This window comes from Panulirus ornatus, chromosome 73, assembly GCF_036320965.1.
Source record: "Panulirus ornatus isolate Po-2019 chromosome 73, ASM3632096v1, whole genome shotgun sequence".
In the NCBI taxonomy this organism is placed as follows: domain Eukaryota; kingdom Metazoa; phylum Arthropoda; class Malacostraca; order Decapoda; family Palinuridae; genus Panulirus; species Panulirus ornatus.
Genome location: NC_092296.1, coordinates 13087359 through 13109089, shown reverse-complemented (window position 1 = coordinate 13109089; position 21731 = coordinate 13087359). Strand labels below are relative to the sequence as shown.

The following is a 21731-nucleotide window of genomic DNA, read 5'->3' as shown; positions in this document are numbered from 1 at the left end:
CTGGCACAGGTCAGGTGTGTGTGCTGGGGTACCATTACTGGCACAGGTCAGGTGTGTGTGCTCGGGGTACCATTACTGGCACAGGTCAGGTGTGTGTGCTGGGGTACCAATACTGGTACAGGTCAGGTGTGTGTGCTTGGGGTACCATTACTGGCACAGGTCAGGTGTGTGTGCTAGGGGTACCAATACTGGTACAGGTCAGGTGTGTGTGCTTGGGGTACCATTACTGGTACAGGTCAGGTGTGTGTGCTCGGGGTACCATTACTGGCACAGGTCAGGTGTGTATGCTCGGGGTACCATTACTGGTACAGGTCAGGTGTGTGTGCTTGGGGTACCATTACTGGCACAGGTCAGGTGTGTGTGCTGGGGTACCATTACTGGCACAGGTCGGCCCAGGTGTTTGTAAGGTACAGAGGGCTCTGTGTTGGATGCGCATCTTGTATACGATAACTCGATCACTCAAAATACAGCTGATGTGGTATAGATTAATCGGAGATAAAGTCGATTTGTACCAGCCAAGATCACACAGCGTCGACCAATAAATCAAAAGCTGGTTTGGAATTGACCATTGAGAGCAGCGATGACGTAGAGCCAGTCGACCAATCAAAGCTAAGAAGGCAGGGCTGTCCACCAACAGGAATGCAAGTGACGTAGTGTCGACCAATCGCAACGAAACACACATTTGTGCACGGCATTATATAACAATGAACCCAGCCTTCATCTCCAACTTAAATCGGAATTGTTGACAACCGTTTATAATGAAGTTAGCAATGTTTTCATCATTTCTTTTTATTCATAACGTGCGACAACGGAAGGGTGGGCCGCTTTGATAACTGTTTCCTTCCCTATAGCTCGAAGCTTCAGAACTCTCAACCTTCTCACGTCTGTCCCAATAACCATAGAAGCGAACCAACTGGATAACAGAACTGGTGGTCTTATGGCACAATAACATTGCAATTACATCCTGTAATAAAAACATGCGTAGCTACACACAGCACAGCACATATACTCAAGTTACACATCCAAGAGACAAACCAACATAAAGAAAAACTTATCCACAATTCTTACTCATTAGTAAGACCGGCAAAACATAAACATACACAGGGAACCACATAAGGAAATGGAGAGTAAATAACTTTTGTTTACAAGGTACTCAGCTGGTCTGGTCTGGCGCAGGCACGACAGGGACCCCGAACGTAAACAATGACCGAGGTATTCCAAATATAAAGCCGTAAACGTAAACAATGACCGAGGTATTCCAAATATAAAGCCGTAAACGTAAACAATGACCGAGGTATTCCAAATATAAAGCCGTAAACGTAAACAATGACCGAGGTATTCCAAATATAAAGCCGTAAACGTAAACAATGACCGAGGTATTCCAAATATAAAGCCGTAAACGTAAACAATGACCGAGGTATTCCAAATATAAAGCCGTTAACGTAAACAATGACCGAGGTATTCCAAATATAAAGCCGTTAACGTAAACAATGACCGAGGTGTTCCAAATATAAAGCCGTTAACGTAAACAATGACCGAGGGATTCCAAATATAAAGCCGTTAACGTAAACAATGGCCGAGGGATTCCAAATATAAAGCCGTTAACAGTTTACAACTTTACATATTAAAGTTAACAAGGAATAACCTTGGGAGATATTTGGGGGTCACGTCGAGTTCCATCAGATCTACGAAACTTACACTGGTGAAGACATTTGATCGTCCACTGTTGGATGTTCTCGTGTGGTGTTGCCATACTTCAGCAGATGGTTCTCGTCATGGGGAAGCTCCAGGTTCACACCAGCGTCTGACGTTTCTCGATCGTCCAGTGGCTGAGACACAGATGGCTCACTGTCCACACCGTCACCAGGGTGCCACACTCCTCCATGAAACAGTAGCTACCCAACCATTCGCACACAGGATTCGCTTCCACTACTTCCACCTCGTCCACCCAGAGCACTGATTGCTCTTGCTATGCCACACTTGCTGTCTTAATATGGCCGGGTTTTTATATACGAGCCATGTGGGTCAGGTTCGCCCTGACCTGGACCTTATAGAATGCTGGGAGAAACGCCCGTGTTGTGTGCAGTTGGTAGATACGCACAGCAATGATCGGATGGAGTGATGCACATCTGGGAAGGACCGTATCTCACTAAGGAACATCAAGGGGTCTCTCTCTTCTGAGAGCCAGCATTAAGGTCGTCCATATATCTTCATTATACCCATCGAACTGTCCTTTTAGCCGACGCGTACGTGTCAGACTGGATATATACTGGCATACCCAACATCTGTATCAAACATCTGGTAACTGTTCTGGTGGTCACGTCTGGGAAAGAGAAGGCAAAATGGAAACTTAAGAATTCATGTAAGACAGTGAGCATATATTTGTGTCTTGATTATGACGGAAGTGGGTCTTCAAATGGCAAGTTCAGGTTTTCGTAAGACTGGGTTGTCTTCATCACTCGACCAGAGTCCGACTTGTTGAAGTGAGGTTTGAACTCAGAATATACTTGACAAGAGGCCATGATGCTCTTCACATCTTCGAGAGAGTATGGCAGACTTCGACCAGACAACATACACCACTAGCGACCCTACAGGATGGCCAAGGTCTTCATCATGTAGCGCCCCGAGTTTACCTGTCGTAGTAACACACACACACGCGAGTGTATCAGCAGGTGTATTATCTTTACCTGGTCGGTACACAATATCACAGAGATAGCACGAGAATTCGATGCACCATCTCGCTATCTTGTCATTATCAATTTTGCCGACAGATCTAGTGTCAAACATAAACCTTGTAATCCCCTGATCTGTACTACGCTCAAAATGATGGTCAACATGACGGTGTTTCATTTCCCCAAGGGCTTCTACTGTGCTATATGCTCCTCTACGAAAGAATGTTTCTGTTCGCTGTTAGAGAGAGTACGAGAGGAGAACGCTACAAGACGACCTTCTTCATTAGTGTAGCAGCTGTAGCATGGTCTCCAGCATCGGTTTTCACAGTGAGAGGAGATGTAGGGTCCAACAGCTTGTACCATGGAATCCACAACGTCTTGATTTTAAGTTCTCAAAAGCTGCATCAGTGGACACAGGAGAGCCATCACCATGCGAGAGAGGACGACGAGTCTTATTAGCAAAGTTTGGTCTCCATCAGGAGTGACGTGCAAGCAACCCTTGTGATCTGTGTAGGGAAGCAGTTGCCTGAGGGAGTGGAAGGTCTAGCAGTGGGTGTAGGCGCTCTGGGGTCGGGTCTGATCGCTCCCTCCTTGGTCGAACACCCAAGAACATTCTTGGCTTGGGCTCTTATAGTCACATTTGTCGTTGCTGAGAATCAAGTCATAATCCTTAACCACATCCATAATACGTGTCAGGTTTACATATCGTGTTCCTCTCAAGTCTCCCTCTACACACACACAGTTAAATTATCCACATAACTCCTTCACTCACTCCTTTCTAAAGACATCACGAATCACTTCTTCGTCAGCAGTCGCTCCATCCTTCACCTCAAAAGGTATGCAATTGAATTCATAAAGTTTCCCATCGGCTTCAAAGGCAGTGTAAGGTCTTTCATCCTCTCTTATAGCCACTGGATAGTAAACACTCTTCATATGCAGTGTGCTGAACACCTTATACATTGCAATATTCTTCATCATCTCATCTGTTCGTGGCAGAGGATAAGCGTCAAGTTCTGTGAACCGATTCATAGTTTGGGAATCGTCTATACTCATACTCTTGTGATGCTCTCCCGAAGTGACTCATACTTGAGTCCCTCCATGGTGAGTCGCTGGGTCTTACGATCCCTTCTTGGGGCAAACACACGGTTTCTAGTGACAATAAACTTGATGTCAGCCATGGAGTAATAATGTCTGGATTTGACAGCGATACGCTTGCACTCCGCTACCAGGTTTTTGAAGAACGAACAGCTGCCACTTTTACATCAGCCAGTGTCAATAAAAACATGAACAGGAAACCCAGGTGTTTACATAGGTTAAAGGAGGTGGCGGGGCTTTCCCCTCCGAATGCCACGTCCAGAGTAGAATGATTTGCTAAGAATCTATGACCCAAAATCACATCACTACACAAGGTGGGTCACTACACAAGGTGGGTCACTACACAAGCTGGGTCACCACACAAGATGGATCACCACACAAGGTGGGTCACTACACAAGCTGGGTCACCACACAAGGTGGGTCACTACACAAGGTGGGTCACTACACAAGGTGGGTCACTACACAAGGTGGGTCACTACACAAGATGGGTCACTACACAAGCTGGGTCACTACACAAGCTGGGTCACCACACAAGGTGGGTCACTACACAAGCTGGGTCACTACACAAGCTGGGTCACTACACAAGCTGGGTCACCACACAAGGTGGGTCACTACACAAGGTGGGTCACTACACAAGGTGGGTCACTACACAAGGTGGGTCACTACACAAGCTGGGTCACTACACAAGCTGGGTCACCACACAAGGTGGGTCACTACACAAGCTGGGTCACCACACAAGGTGGGTCACTACACAAGGTGGGTCACTACACAAGGTGGGTCACTACACAAGGTGGGTCACTACACAAGGTGGGTCACTACACAAGCTGGGTCACCACACAAGGTGGGTCACTACACAAGGTGGGTCACTACACAAGGTGGGTCACTACACAAGGTGGGTCACCACACAAGCTGGGTCACTACACAAGCTGGGTCACGACACAAGGTGGGTCACTACACAAGGTGGGTCACTACACAAGGTGGGTCACTACACAAGATGGGTCACCACACAAGCTGGGTCACCACACAAGCTGGGTCACCACACAAGGTGGGTCACTACACAAGATGGGTCACCACACAAGGTGGGTCACTACACAAGGTGGGTCACTACACAAGCTGGGTCACCACACAAGGTGGGTCACTACACAAGGTGGGTCACTACACAAGGTGGGTCACTACACAAGGTGGGTCACTACACAAGATGGGTCACTACACAAGCTGGGTCACCAAACAAGCTGGGTCACTACACAAGATGGGTCACTACACAAGATGGGTCACTACACAAGATGGGTCACTACACAAGCTGGGTCACCACAGAAGGTGGGTCACTACAGAAGGTGGGTCACTACAGAAGGTGGGTCACTACACAAGGTGGGTCACTACACAAGGTGGGTCACTACACAAGCTGGGTCACTACACAAGCTGGGTCACTACACAGGCTGGGTCACTACACAAGCTGGGTCACTACACAAGCTGGGTCACTACACAAGCTGGGTCACTACACAAGCTGGGGAACAGCTTGAGGTTAACGCCATGGTCAGTACCTCCTCGCAGCTGTAGGTCCACACAAGCTGTGCCAAGATGGTCGAGGAATGTGTTACATGCGCCAGGGACACTTCTCCCTCGCTCACGTTCATTATGTCATCATGCACCAAGCTGTTACAACTGTCAGTGTCAATAAAAACATCAACAGAAAACCCAGGTGTTTTCCCAGCGATGTACAGATTCAATAACAGTGTGTGACGGTGTAGCTCCAGCCACCGTAACAACTATTATAGCTGAAAGTTTCGAGTTGAGGAGACTAATTTGAGTACTTCACTGATCGATATATATATATAATGTCATATAATGCCTCGTTATCTTACAATTCAAACATACTGCCTCCACAGCGGGACCTTGAGTGCGAGGTGCCGGTTGTAACAACAGAGACACAGAAGAAGCATTAGTTGTAACAGGAGAAACTGTAACACGTTACTTGTGAATGATTCATAAATTATTCGCGTGACTCAGTGGTCGGGGCACCGCAGTGATCACTGGTGTAGCCACAATATAAGAGACAGAATGTGTCTGGGACATTTCCACCGTGCGGGTCTGCGCATACGCAATATATTACAGTTTTGGTTTCTAGAAACCACTGACGTATTGGCCCATTGATAATGACCTCTGTAACATAGTTGCCACATATGCCTCCACTGCAATCACAGTTTTAAACTTGCAGTTCTTCGCTAGGAGCTTCAGCACCTGGAGGAACTGGTCGAGTGCCATGCCTGGTCCTTGTGTACGAGGGGCCAGAACATGGCTGGCGAATATTTCATTTTTGGCTTTTACATACAACGCCATCAAACCCTCCTCGGTTTTTTTCCCTACGTATCACAGTCCGTTATGTAGACCTACACTGGTGTAACAATATGTTACACTGGTGTAACAATATGTTATGTAGACCTACACTGGTGTAACAATATGTTATGTAGACCTACACTGGTGTAACAATATGTTATGTAGACCTACACTGGTGTAACAATATGTTATGTAGACCTACACTGGTGTAACAATATGTTATGTAGACCTACACTGGTGTAACAATATGTTATGTAGACCTACACTGGTGTAACAATATGTTATGTAGACCTACACTGGTGTAACAATATGTTATGTAGACCTACACTGGTGTAACAATATGTTACACTGGTGTAACAATATGTTATGTAGTCCTACACTGGTGTAACAATATGTTATGTAGTCCTACACTGGTGTAACAATATGTTATGTAGTCCTACACTGGTGTAACAATATGTTATGTAGTCCTACACTGGTGTAACAATATGTTATGTAGTCCTACACTGGTGTAACAATATGTTATGTAGTCCTACACTGGTGTAACAATATGTTATGTAGACCTACACTGGTGTAACAATATGTTATGTAGACCTACACTGGTGTAACAATATGTTATGTAGTCCTACACTGGTGTAACAATATGTTATGTAGTCTACACTGGTGTAACAATATGTTATGTAGACCTACACTTGTGTAACAAATATGTTATGTAGACCTACACTGGTGTAACAATATGTTATGTAGTCCTACACTGGTGTAACAATATGTTATGTAGTCCTACACTGGTGTAACAATATGTTATGTAGTCCTACATTGGTGTAACAATATGTTATGTAGACCTACACTGGTGTAACAATATGTTATGTAGACCTACACTGGTGTAACAATATGTTATGTAGACCTACACTGGTGTAACAGTATGTTATGTAGTCCTACACTGGTGTAACAATATGTTATGTAGTCCTACACTGGTGTAACAATATGTTATGTAGTCCTACACTGGTGTAACAATATGTTATGTAGTCCTACACTGGTGTAACAATATGTTATGTAGTCCTACACTGGTGTAACAATATGTTATGTAGTCTACACTGGTGTAACAATATGTTATGTAGACCTACACTGGTGTAACAATATGTTATGTAGTCCTACACTGGTGTAACAATATGTTATGTAGTCCTACACTGGTGTAACAATATGTTATGTAGTCCTACACTGGTGTAACAATATGTTATGTAGACCTACACTGGTGTAACAATATGTTATGTAGTCCTACACTGGTGTAACAATATGTTATGTAGTCTACACTGGTGTAACAATATGTTATGTAGACCTACACTGGTGTAACAAATATGTTATGTAGACCTACACTGGTGTAACAATATGTTATGTAGTCCTACACTGGTGTAACAATATGTTATGTAGTCCTACACTGGTGTAACGAAATTAGTATCTGGTGTATGTAGTCCTACACTGGTGTAACAATATGTTATGTAGTCCTACACTGGTGTAAGCAATATGTTATGTAGTCCTACACTGGTGTAGCAATATGTTATGTAGTCCTACACTGGTGTAACAATATGTTATGTAGACCTACACTGGTGTAACAATATGTTATGTAGACCTACACTGGTGTAACAATATGTTATGTAGTCCTACACTGGTGTAACAATATGTTATGTAGTCCTACACTGGTGTAACAATATGTTATGTAGACCTACACTGGTGTAAAAATATGTTATGTAGTCCTACACTGGTGTAACAATATGTTATGTAGACCTACACTGGTGTAACAATATGTTATGTAGACCTACACTGGTGTAACAATATGTTATGTAGACCTACACTGGTGTAAAAATATGTTATGTAGTCCTACACTGGTGTAACAATATGTTATGTAGACCTACACTGGTGTAACAATATGTTATGTAGACCTACACTGGTGTAACAATATGTTATGTAGACCTACACTGGTGTAACAATATGTTATGTAGTCCTACACTGGTGTAACAATATGTTATGTAGTCCTACACTGGTGTAACAATATGTTATGTAGTCCTACACTGGTGTAACAGTATGTTATGTAGACCTACACTGGTGTAACAATATGTTATGTAGACCTACACTGGTGTAACAATATGTTATGTAGTCTACACTGGTGTAACAATATGTTATGTAGACCTACACTGGTGTAACAATATGTTATGTAGTCCTACACTGGTGTAACAATATGTTATGTAGTCCTACACTGGTGTAACAATATGTTATGTAGTCCTACACTGGTGTAACAATATGTTATGTAGTCCTACACTGGTGTAACAATATGTTATGTAGACCTACACTGGTGTTACAATATGTTATGTAGACCTACACTGGTGTAACAATATGTTATGTAGAACTACACTGGTGTAACAATATGTTACACTGGTGTAACAATATGTTATGTAGTCTACACTGGTGTAACAATATGTTATGTAGACCTACACTGGTGTAACAATATGTTATGTAGTCCTACACTGGTGTAACAATATGTTATGTAGTCCTACACTGGTGTAACAATATGTTATGTAGTCCTACACTGGTGTAACAATATGTTATGTAGTCCTACACTGGTGTAACAGTATGTTATGTAGACCTACACTGGTGTAACAATATGTTATGTAGACCTAAACTGGTGTAACAATATGTTATGTAGTCTACACTGGTGTAACAATATGTTATGTAGACCTACACTGGTGTAACAATATGTTATGTAGTCCTACACTGGTGTAACAATATGTTATGTAGTCCTACACTGGTGTAACAATATGTTATGTAGTCCTACACTGGTGTAACAATATGTTATGTAATCCTACACTGGTGTAACAATATGTTACACTGGTGTAACAAAATGTTTGTTTACAAATAAACTGAAGCAAACCAGCTGGATAACAGGACTTGTGGTCTGATGGCACAAACAGTAACGCTACATTTACGTCTTGTAACAAAACATGCGTAGCTACACTGAACATAGCACTTAATACTAAGTCATGTAACACATCCAGCAGACAAACCAACATAAAGAAAACCTTATCCACAATTGTTACTCATTAGTAAGACCGGCAAAACATAAACATACACAAGATAACACACAAGGAAAAGGAGAGTAACTAACCTGTGTTTACAAGGTACTCAGCTGGTCTGGTCTGGCGCAGGTACGACAGGGACCCCGAACGTAAACAATGGCCGAGGGATTCTAAATATAAAGTCGTTAACGTAAACAATGACCGAGGGATTCCAAATATAAAGTCGTTAACGTAAACAATGACTGAGGGATTCCAAATATAAAGTCGTTAACATAAACAATGACCGAGGGATTCCAAATATAAAGCCGTTAATGTAAACAATGACCGAGGGATTCCAAATATAAAGTCGTTAACGTAAATAATGACCGAGGGATTCCAAATATAAAGCCGTTAACGTAAATAATGACCGAGGGATTCCAAATATAAAGCCGTTAAAGTAAACAATGGCCGAGGGATTCCAGATATAAAGCCGTTAACGTAAATAATGACCGAGGGATTCCAAATATAAAGTCGTTAACGTAAATAATGACCGAGGGATTCCAAATATAAAGCCGTTAAAGTAAACAATGGCCGAGGGATTCCAAATATAAAGCCGTTAACGTAAATAATGACCGAGGGATTCCAAATATAAAGTCGTTAACGTAAATAATGACCGAGGGATTCCAAATATAAAGTCGTTAACGTAAATAATGACCGAGGGATTCCGAATATAAAGTCGTTAACGTAAATAATGACCGAGGGATTCCAAATATAAAGCCGTTAACGTAAATAATGACCGAGGGATTCCAAATATAAAGTCGTTAACGTAAATAATGACCGAGGGATTCCGAATATAAAGTCGTTAACGTAAATAATGACCGAGGGATTCCGAATATAAAGCCGTTAACGTAAATAATGACCGAGGGATTCCAAATATAAAGCCGTTAACGTAAATAATGACCGAGGGATTCCAAATATAAAGTCGTTAACGTAAATAATGACCGAGGGATTCCGAATATAAAGTCGTTAACGTAAATAATGACCGAGGGATTCCGAATATAAAGCCGTTAACGTAAATAATGACCGAGGGATTCCAAATATAAAGCCGTTAACGTAAATAATGACCGAGGGATTCCAAATATAAAGTCGTTAACGTAAATAATGACCGAGGGATTCCAAATATAAAGCCGTTAACGTAAATAATGACCGAGGGATTCCAAATATAAAGTCGTTAACGTAAATAATGACCGAGGGATTCCAAATATAAAGTCGTTAACGTAAATAATGACCGAGGGATTCCAAATATAAAGTCGTTAACGTAAATAATGACCGAGGGATTCCAAATATAAAGTCGTTAACGTAAATAATGACCGAGGGATTCCAAATATAAAGTCGTTAACGTAAATAATGACCGAGGGATTCCAAATATAAAGTCGTTAATGTAAACAATGACCGAGGGATTCCAAATATAAAGCCGTTAAAGTAAACAATGGCCGAGGGATTCCAAATATAAAGCCGTTAATGTAAACAATGACCGAGGGATTCCAAACATAAAGTCGTTAACGTAAACAATGACCGAGGGATTCCAAACATAAAGTCGTTAACGTAAACAATGACCGAGGGATTCCAACTATAAAGCCGTAAACGTAAACAATGACCGAGGGATTCCAAATATAAAGCCTTTAACAGTTTACAACAACACATATTATCACAACAATAACCTGGCATATTATAAAACGGACTTCCCACTTCCTCCAAAATTCAAAAAATACTTTCTCGTCTCTTTTTTTTTTTTTCTTCATTAACCTCTCCATATTTCAGTTAAGGCCCGGCCAAATCACGGACATTTGTCCTTAACTTAAGCCTTTAACATAAAAAATGAAAGTCTGTCTTCGTTATGGATGATTACTGACATCATTAGCATAAAATTGTGATCATTCAAATAGATCTTCCTCGCTCCAGAGGTAAGTAGCTGGTTGTGTGTGCGTCATGTAGACATCATCTGCCAGGGTCGCTAGGCGCGTCACCAGGCGATGACAGTAATTCAAACCACAAATAGTATTCGCAATAGTTATATATATATATATATATATATATATACGAATAAAGTGTATATGAACGCGCACCTTCATAGAACATACAAAGCTCCAACAGCCAGGATCGAACCTGGGACCCCTTGTGCAAGAGGCAGGCATGCTAACCGCTAGGCTAAGGGACTGTATAATAGGAAACAACTATTCGAAATACTAAGTACTCGAATACCCTTCGTCTCACAATGGTGAGCAACCGATAGACCCCGTGGGAGGTATTCTTTCTCCCCTATCCCCATCAGATTGGGGAAGAGCAGTGTGGTTTCAGAAGTGGTAGAGGATGTGCGGATCAGGTGTTTGAAGAATGTATGTGAGAAATACTTAGAAAAGCAAATGGATTTGTATGTAGCATTTATGGATATGGAGAAGGCATATAATAGAGTTGATAGAGATGCTCTGTGGAAGGTATTAAGAATATATGGTGCGGGAGGCAAGTTGTTAGAAGCAGTGAAAAGTTTTTATCGAGGATGTAAGGCATGTGTACGTGTAGGAAGAGAGGAAAGTGATTGGTTCTCAGTGAATGTATGTTTGCGGCAGGGGTGTGTGATGTCTCCATGGTTGTTTAATTTGTTTATGGATGGGGTTGTTAAGGAGGTGAATGCACGAGTTTTGGAAAGAGGGGCAAGTATGCAGTCTGTTGTGGATGAGAGAGCTTGGGAAGTGAGTCAGTTGTTGTTCGCTGATGATACAGCGCTTGTGGCTGATTCATGTGAGAAACTGCAGAAGCTGGTGACTGAGTTTGGTAAAGTGTGTGAAAGAAGAAAGTTAAGAGTAAATGTGAATAAGAGCAAGGTTATTAGGTACAGTAGGGTTGAGGGTTAGGTCAATTGGGAGGTAAGTTTGAATGGAGAACAACTGGAGGAAGTAAAGTGTTTTAGATATCTGGGAGTGGATCTGGCAGCGGATGGAACCATGGAAGCGGAAGTGAATCATAGGGTGGGGGAGGGGGCGAGAATCCTGGGAGCCTTGAAGAATGTTTGGAAGTCGAGAACATTATCTCGGAAAGCAAAAATGGGTATGTTTGAAGGAATAGTGGTTCCAACAATGTTGTATGGTTGCGAGGCGTGGGCTAAGGATAGAGTTGTGCGGAGGAGGGTGGATGTGTTGGAAATGAGATGTTTGAGGATCATATGTGGTGTGAGGTGGTTTGATCGAGTAAGTAACGTAAGGGTGAGAGAGATGTGTGGAAATAAAAAGAGCGTGGTTGAGAGAGCAGAAGAGGGTGTTTTGAAATGGTTTGGTCACATGGAGAGAATGAGTGAGGAAAGATTGACCAAGAGGATATATGTGTCGGAGGTGGAGGGAACGAGGAGAAGTGGGAGACCAAATTGAAGGTGGGAAGATGGAGTGAAAAAGATTTTGAGTGATCGGGGCCTGAACATGCAGGAGGGTGAAAGGCGGGCAAGGAATAGAGTGAATTGGATCGATGTGGTATACCGGGGTCGACGTGCTGTCAGTGGATTGAATCAGGGCATGTGAAGCGCCTTAGGTAAACCATGGAAAGTTGTGTGGGGCCTGGATGTGGAAAGGGAGCTGTGGTTTCGTGCATTATTACATGACAGCTGGAGACTGAGTGTGAACAAATGGGGCCTTTGTTGTCTTTTCCTAGCGCTACCTCGCACACATGAGGGGGGAGGGGGATGGTATTCCATGTGTGGCGAGGTGGCGATGGGAATAAATAAAGGCAGACAGTATGAATTATGTACATGTGTATATATGTATATGTCTGTGTGTGTATATATATGTGTACATTGAGATGTGTAGGTATGTATATTTGCGTGTGTGGACGTGTCTGTATATACATGTGTATGGGGGTGGGTTGGGCCATTTCTTTCGTCTGTTTCCTTGCGCTACCTCGCAAACGCGGGAGCCAGCGACAAAGCAAAATAAATAAATAATATATATATATATATATATATATATATATATATATATATATATATGGAGGTGTTAATGAGTGATGTCTTTCTTGCTGGCAGGTGCTGGGCCTTCTGGGGGTGCTGTACGGCATCTACTGGGGTATCAGGGGTAAGTATGACTCACCACCAACTGACTGACTCATGACTCACCACCCACTGACTGACTCATGACTCACCACCCACTGTCTGACTTACTGATGACTGACCACCAACTGACTGACTCATGACTCACCACCAACTGACTGACTTACTGATGACTCACCGCCAACTGACTGACTCATGACTCACCACCTACTGACTGACTTACTGATGACTCACCGCCAACTGACTGACTCATGATTCACCACCAACTGATTAACTGACTCATGACTTACTACCCACTGTCTGACTGACTTATGACTCACCACCAACTGACTGACGGACTGACTGATGACTCACAGAACTTAGGGAAGAGGTAAGTCATCGTATTTTCCACCGTCACACATCCACCATCACACATCCGCCATCACACATCCACCATCACACATCCACCATCACACATCCACCATCACACATCCACCATCACACATCCACCATCACACATCCACCATCACCCATCCACCATCACACATCCACCATCACACATCCACCATCACACATCCACCATCACCCATCCACCATCAAACATCCACCATCACACATCCACCATCACACATCCACCATCACACATCCACCATCACACATCCACCATCACCCATCCACCATCACACATCCACCATCACACATCCACCATCACACATCCACCATCACCCATCCACCATCACACATCCACCATCACACATCCACCATCACACATCCACCAACACACATCCACCATCACACATCCACCATCACCCATTCACCATCACACATCCACCATCACACATCCACCATCACACATCCACCATCACACATCCACCATCACACATCCACCATCACACATCCACCATCACCCATCCACCATCACACATCCACCATCACCCATCCACCATCACCCATCCACCATCACACATCCACCAACACACATCCACCATCACACATCCACCATCACACATCCACCATCACACATCCACCAACACACATCCACCATCACACATCCACCATCACACATCCACCATCACACATCCACCAACACACATCCACCATCACACATCCACCATCACACATCCACCATCACCCATCCACCATCACACATCCACCAACACACATCCACCATCACACATCCACCATCACCCATCCACCACCACACATCCACCATCACACATCCACCATCACCCATCCACCATCACCCATCCACCATCACACATCCACCAACACACATCCACCATCACACATCCACCATCAACCATCCACCACCACACATCCACCATCACACATCCACCACCACACATCCACCAACAGACATCCACCACCACACATCCACCATCACCCATCCACCACCACACATCCACCATCACACATCCACCACCACACATCCACCAACATACATCCACCATCACACATCCACCATCACCCATCCACCACCACACATCCACCATCACACATCCACCATCACACATCCACCACCACACATCCACCACCACACATCCACCAACACACATCCACCATCACACATCCACCATCACACATCCACCATCACACATCCACCATCACACATCCACCATCACACATCCGCCATCACACATCCACCAACACACATCCACCATCACACATCCACCAACACACATCCACCATCACACATCCACCATCACACATCCACCATCACACATCCACCAACACACATCCACCATCACACATCCACCAACACACATCCACCATCACACATCCGCCATCACACATCCACCATCACACATCCACCATCACCCATCCACCATCACACATCCGCCATCACACATCCACCATCACACATCCACCATCACACATCCACCACAGATCACCACCACACTACAGTTACACCTGGGCCAACCTGTGCCAGTAATGGTACCCCGAGCACACACACCTGACCGGTGCCAGTAATGGTACCCCAGCACACACACCTGACCTGTGCCAGTAATGGTACCCCAGCACACACACCTGACCTGTGCCAGTAATGGTACCCCGAGCACACACACCTGACCTGTGTCAGTAATGGTACCCCAGCACACACACCTGACCTGTGCCAGTAATGGTACCCCAGCACACACACCTGACCTGTGCCAGTAATGGTACCCCAGCACACACACCTGACCTGTGCCAGTAATGGTACCCCAGCACACACACCTGACCGGTGCCAGTAATGGTACCCCAGCACACACACCTGACCTGTGCCAGTAATGGTACCCCAGCACACACACCTGACCTGTGCCAGTAATGGTACCCCAGCACACACACCTGACCGGTGCCAGTAATGGTACCCAGCACACACACCTGACCTGTGCCAGTAATGGTACCCCAGCACACACACCTGACCTGTGCCAGTAATGGTACCCCGAGCACACACACCTGACCTGTGCCAGTAATGGTACCCCGAGCACACACACCTGACCTGTGCCAGTAATGGTACCCCAGCACACACACCTGACCTGTGCCAGTAATGGTACCCCGAGCACACACACCTGACCTGTGCCAGTAATGGTACCCCGAGCACACACAGCTGACCTGTGCCAGTAATGGTACCCCGAGCACACACACCTGACCTGTGCCAGTAATAGTACCCCAGCACACACACCTGACCTGTACCAGTAATGTTACCCCAGCACACACACCTGACCTGTGCCAGTAATGGTACCCCAGCACACACACCTGACCTGTGCCAGTAATGGTACCCCGAGCACACACACCTGACCTGTGCCAGTAATGGTACCCCGAGCACACACACCTGACTTGTGCCAGTACTGGCACACCCAGCATACACACCTGACCTGTGCCAGTAATGGTACCCCGAGCACACACACCTGACCTGTGCCAGTAATGGTACCCCGAGCACACACACCTGACCTGTGCCAGTAATGGTACCCCGAGCACACACACCTGACCTGTGCCAGTAATGGTACCCCGAGCACACACACCTGACCTGTGCCAGTAATGGTACCCCAGCACACACACCTGACCTGTGCCAGTAATGGTACCCCAGCACACACACCTGACCTGTGCCAGTAATGGTACCCCGAGCACACACACCTGACCTGTGCCAGTAATGGTACCCCAGCACACACACCTGACCTGTGCCAGTAATGGTACCCCGAGCACACACACCTGACCTGTGCCAGTAATGGTACCCCGAGCACACACACCTGACCTGTGCCAGTAATGGTACCCCAGCACACACACCTGACCTGTGCCAGTAATGGTACCCCAGCACACACACCTGACCTGTGCCAGTAATGGTACCCCAGCACACACACCTGACCTGTGCCAGTAATGGTACCCCGAGCACACACACCTGACCTGTGCCAGTAATGGTACCCCGAGCACACACACCTGACCTGTGCCAGTAATGGTACCCCGAGCACACACACCTGACCTGTGCCAGTAATGGTACCCCGAGCACACACACCTGACCTGTGCCAGTAATGGTACCCCGAGCACACACACCTGACCTGTGCCAGTAATGGTACCCCGAGCACACACACCTGACCTGTGCCAGTAATGGTACCCCGAGCACACACACCTGACCTGTGCCAGTAATGGTACCCCGAGCACACACACCTGACCTGTGCCAGTAATGGTACCCCGAGCACACACACCTGACCTGTGCCAGTAATGGTACCCCGAGCACACACACCTGACCTGTGCCAGTAATGGTACCCCGAGCACACACACCTGACCTGTGCCAGTAATGGTACCCCAGCACACACACCTGACCTGTGCCAGTAATGGTACCCCGAGCACACACACCTGACCTGTGCCAGTAATGGTACCCCGAGCACACACACCTGACCTGTGCCAGTAATGGTACCCCGAGCACACACACCTGACCTGTGCCAGTAATGGTACCCCGAGCACACACACCTGACCTGTGCCAGTAATGGTACCCCGAGCACACACACCTGACCTGTGCCAGTAATGGTAATGGTACCACCGAGCACACACACCTGAACCTGTGCCAGTAATGGGACCCCGACACACACACCTGACCTGTGGCCAGTAATGGTACCCCGAGCACACACACCTGAACCTGTGCCATAATGGTACCCCGAGCACACACACCTGACCTGTGCCAGTAATGGTACCCCAGCACACACACCTGACCTGTGCCAGTAATGGTACCCCGAGCACACGCACCTGACCTGTGCCAGTAATGGTACCCCGAGCACACACACCTGACCTGTGCCAGTAATGGTACCCCGAGCACACACACCTGACCTGTGCCAGTAATGGTACCCCAGCACACACACCTGACCTGTGCCAGTAATGGTACCCCGAGCACACCACCTGACCTGTGCCAGTAATGGTACCCCAGCACACACACCTGACCTGTGCCAGTAATGGTACCCCGAGCACACGCACCTGACCTGTGCCAGTAATGGTACCCCGAGCACACACACCTGACCTGTGCCAGTAATGGCACCCCGAGCACACACACACCTGACCTGTGCCAGTAATGGTACCCCAAGCACACGCACATATGTTGTATATATCGTAAGTGTGTTGTATATATCGTGTGTTGTATATATCGTAAGTTGTATATATCTTAAGTTGTATATATCGTAAGTGTGTTGCGTATATCGTAAGTGTGTTGTATATATCGTATGTGTGTTGTATATATATCGTAAGTTTGTTATATGTATCGTGAGTTGTATGTATCATAAATGTGCTGTATATATCGCAAGTGTGTTGTATATATCTTAAGTTGTATATATCGTAAGTGTTTTGTATCTATCATGTGTTGTATATATATCGTTAGTGTGTTTTATATATCTTGTGTTGTATATATCGTACGTGTGTTTCATATATCGTAAGAATGTTGTATATATCGTGTGTGTTGTGTATATCGTAAGAGTGTTGTATATATCGTGTATTGTATGTATCGTATCCGCATTTCATATGTAGTGTGTTGTATATATCGTGAGTTGTATATATCGTGTGTTGTATATATCGTGTGTTGCATATATCGTAAGTGTGTTGTATATATCGTGAGTTGTGTATATCGTAAGTGTGTTGCATATATCGTAAGTGAGTTGTTCATATCGTGTGTTGTATGTATCGTGTGTTGTATATATCGTAGGTGTGTTGTATATATATATTATGTGAGTTGTATATACCGTGTGTTGTATATATTGTAAGTGTGTTATATACAACGTAAGTGTGTTGTATATACCGTGTGTTGTATATATTGTGTGTTGTATATACCGTGTGTTGTATATGCCTAAGTTTTATATACCGTGTGTTGTATATATTGTAAGTGTGTTGTATACAACGTGTGTTGTATATACCGTGTGTTGTATATGCCTAAGTTTTATATATCGTGTGTTGTATATATCATTAGTTGTATACATCGTAAGTGTTTTGTATATATTGTAGGTGTGTTGTATATATCGTGAGTTGTATATATCGTTTGTTGTATATATATAGTAAGTGTGCTGTATATATCGTAAGTGTGCTGTACATATCGTAAGCGAGTTGTATATATCGTGTGTTGTATATATCGTGAGTTTTATATATCGTGTGTTGTATATATCGTAAGTTGTATATATCGTATGTTGTATACAACGTACTTGTGTTGTAAATATCGTAAGTGTGTTGTATACAACGTACATGTGTTGTATACAACGTACATGTGTTGTATATATCGTAAGTGTGTTGTATATATCGTAAGTGTGTTGTATATATTATATGTGTGTTGTATATATCGTGTGTTGTATATATCGTAAGTGTGTTGTATAAATTGAGTTGTATATATCGTAAAAGTACTGCATATATCGTAACTGTATTGTATATATCGTGAGTTGTACATATATATCGTAAGTGTGTTGTATATACCTTGTGTTGTATATATCGTGTGTTGTATATAACGTAAGTGTATTGTATATATCGTAAGTGTGTTGTATATATCGTAAGTGTGTTGTATATATCGTAAGTGTGTTATATTTATCGTGAGTTGTATATATCGTGTGTTGTATATATCGTAATTGTATTGTACATATCGTAAGTGTTTGTATATATCGTAAGTGTATTGTATACATCGTAAGTGCATTGTATATATCGTAAGTGTGTTTTATATATCGTGTGTTGTATATATCATAAGTGTATTGTATATATCGTGTGTTGTACATATTGTGTGTTGTATGTATAGAAAGTGTGTTGTATATACCGTGTGTTGTATATATCGTAAGTGTGTTGTATATCGTAAGTGTATTGTATATAACGTAAGTGTGTTGTATATATCGTGTGTTGTATATATCGTGTGTTGTATATATCGTGTGTTGAATATATCGTGTGTTGCATATATCCTAAGTGTATTGTATATATCGTAAGTGTGTTGTATATATCGTGTGTTGTATATATCGTGTGTTGTATATATCGTGTGTTGAATATATCGTAAGTGTATTGTATATATCGTAAGTGTGTTGTATATATCGTGCGTTGTATATATCGTGATTGTATTGTGTTTATCGTGTGTTGTAGATATCGAAAGTGTGTTGTATATATCGTAGGTGTATTGTATATATCGTAAGCATGTTGTATAAATCGTAAGTGTATTGCATATATCGTGTGTTGTATACATCGTAAGTGTGTTGAATATATCGTGTGTTGTATATATCATGTGTTGTATATATCGTAAGTGTATTGTATATATCGTAAGTGTGTTGTATATCGTAAGTGTATTGTATATAACGTAAGTGTGTTGTATATATCGTGTGTTGTATATATCGTGTGTTGTATATATCGTGTGTTGAATATATCGTAAGTGTATTGTATATATCGTAAGTGTGTTGTATATATCGTGCGTTGTATATATCGTGATTGTATTGTGTTTATCGTGTGTTGTAGATATCGAAAGTGTGTTGTATATATCGTAGGTGTATTGTATATATCGTAAGCATGTTGTATAAATCGTAAGTGTATTGCATATATCGTGTGTTGTATACATCGTAAGTGTGTTGTACATATCGTGTGTTGTATATATCGTGTGTTGTATATCGTATGTTGAATATATCATGTGTTGTATATATCGTAAGTGTATTGTATATATCGTAAGTGTGTTGTATATATCGTAAGTGTGTTGTACATATCGTGTGTTGTATATATCGTGTGTTGTATATCGTATGTTGAATATATCATGTGTTGTATATATCGTAAGTGTATTGTATATATCGTAAGTGAGTTGTATATATCGTTCGTGTTATGTTTACCTTGGTGTTGTGTTCGTCTGAGAATCCCGTTTTCTCTCAGATCACAAGGAGGGCTGGGCTCTGGTCGCTGTGAGCGGAGCTAACCTGCTCCTAGCCATCTTCCTCACCGTCTCACTCAAACGAGTAAGTGCCTCGTTACATGTGTGTGTCTGTGTGTGTGTTACCAGTCGTTACCGCTGTGGTTAAGGGTCGTTAGTCGTTACCGTTGTGATCGAGGGTTGTAACCGTTGTGATCAAGGGTTGTTACCGTTGTGATCAAGGGTTGTTACCGTTGTGCTCAAGGGTTGTTACCGTTGTGATCAAGGGTCGTTACTGTTGTGATCAAGGGTTGTTACCGTTGTGCTCAAGGGTTCTTACCGTTGTGATCAAGGGTCGCTACCGTTGTGCTAAAGGGTTCTTACCGTTGTGCTCAAGGGTTGTTACCGTTGTGATCAAGGGTCGTTACTGTTGTGATCAAGGGTTGTTACCGTTGTGCTCAAGGGTTCTTACCGTTGTGATCAAGGGTCGCTACCGTTGTGCTAAAGGGTTGTTACCGTTGTGATCAAGGGTCATTACCGTTGTGTTCAAGGGTTGTTACCGTTGTGATCAAGGGTCGCTACCGTTGTGCTAAAGGGTTGTTACCGTTGTGATCAAGGGTCATTACCGTTGTGCTCAAGGGTTGTTACCGTTGTGCTCAAGGGTTGTTACCGTTGTGCTCAAGGGTTGTTACCGTTGTGATCAAGGGTCGCTACCGTTGTGCTAAAGGGTTGTTACCGTTGTGATCAAGGGTCATTACCGTTGTGCTCAAGGGTTGTTACCGTTGTGATCAAGGGTCATTACCGTTGTGCTCAAGGGTTGTTACCGTTGTGCTCAAGGGTTGTTACCGTTGTGCTCAAGGGTTGTTACCGTTGTGATCAAGGGTTGTTACCGTTGTGCTCAAGGGTTGTTACCGTTGTGATCAAGGGTCATTACCGTTGTGCTCAAGGGTTGTTACCGTTGTGCTCAAGGGTCATTACCGTTGTGCTCAAGGGTTGTTACCGTTGTGACCAAGGGTCTTTACCGTTGTGATCAAGGGTCGTTACCGTTGTGCTCAAGGGTTGTTACCGTTGTGATCAAGGGTCATTACCGTTGTGCTCAAGGGTTGTTAACGATGTGATCAAGGGTCGTTACCGTTGTGCTCAAGGGTTGTTACCGTTGTGATCAAGGGTCATTACCGTTGTGCTCAAGGGTTGTTACCGTTGTGATC

The 21731-nt window shown here is 43.8% G+C and overlaps 1 protein-coding gene across 4 annotated transcripts in view; it reads left to right on the top strand.

Annotated features, from left to right (window-relative positions):
- LOC139748190 (uncharacterized) overlaps window positions 1-21731 on the top strand; it is a 51583-nt gene that overhangs the window by 19136 nt on the left and 10716 nt on the right. For all 4 annotated transcript variants that reach the window (XM_071660997.1, XM_071660995.1, XM_071660993.1 and 1 more), the window contains exons 3-4: window positions 13215-13263; window positions 20547-20629. In XM_071660997.1, coding sequence (XP_071517098.1) covers window positions 13215-13263; window positions 20547-20629 — 132 coding nt within the window. The remainder of the gene's footprint in view (window positions 1-13214; window positions 13264-20546; window positions 20630-21731) is intronic.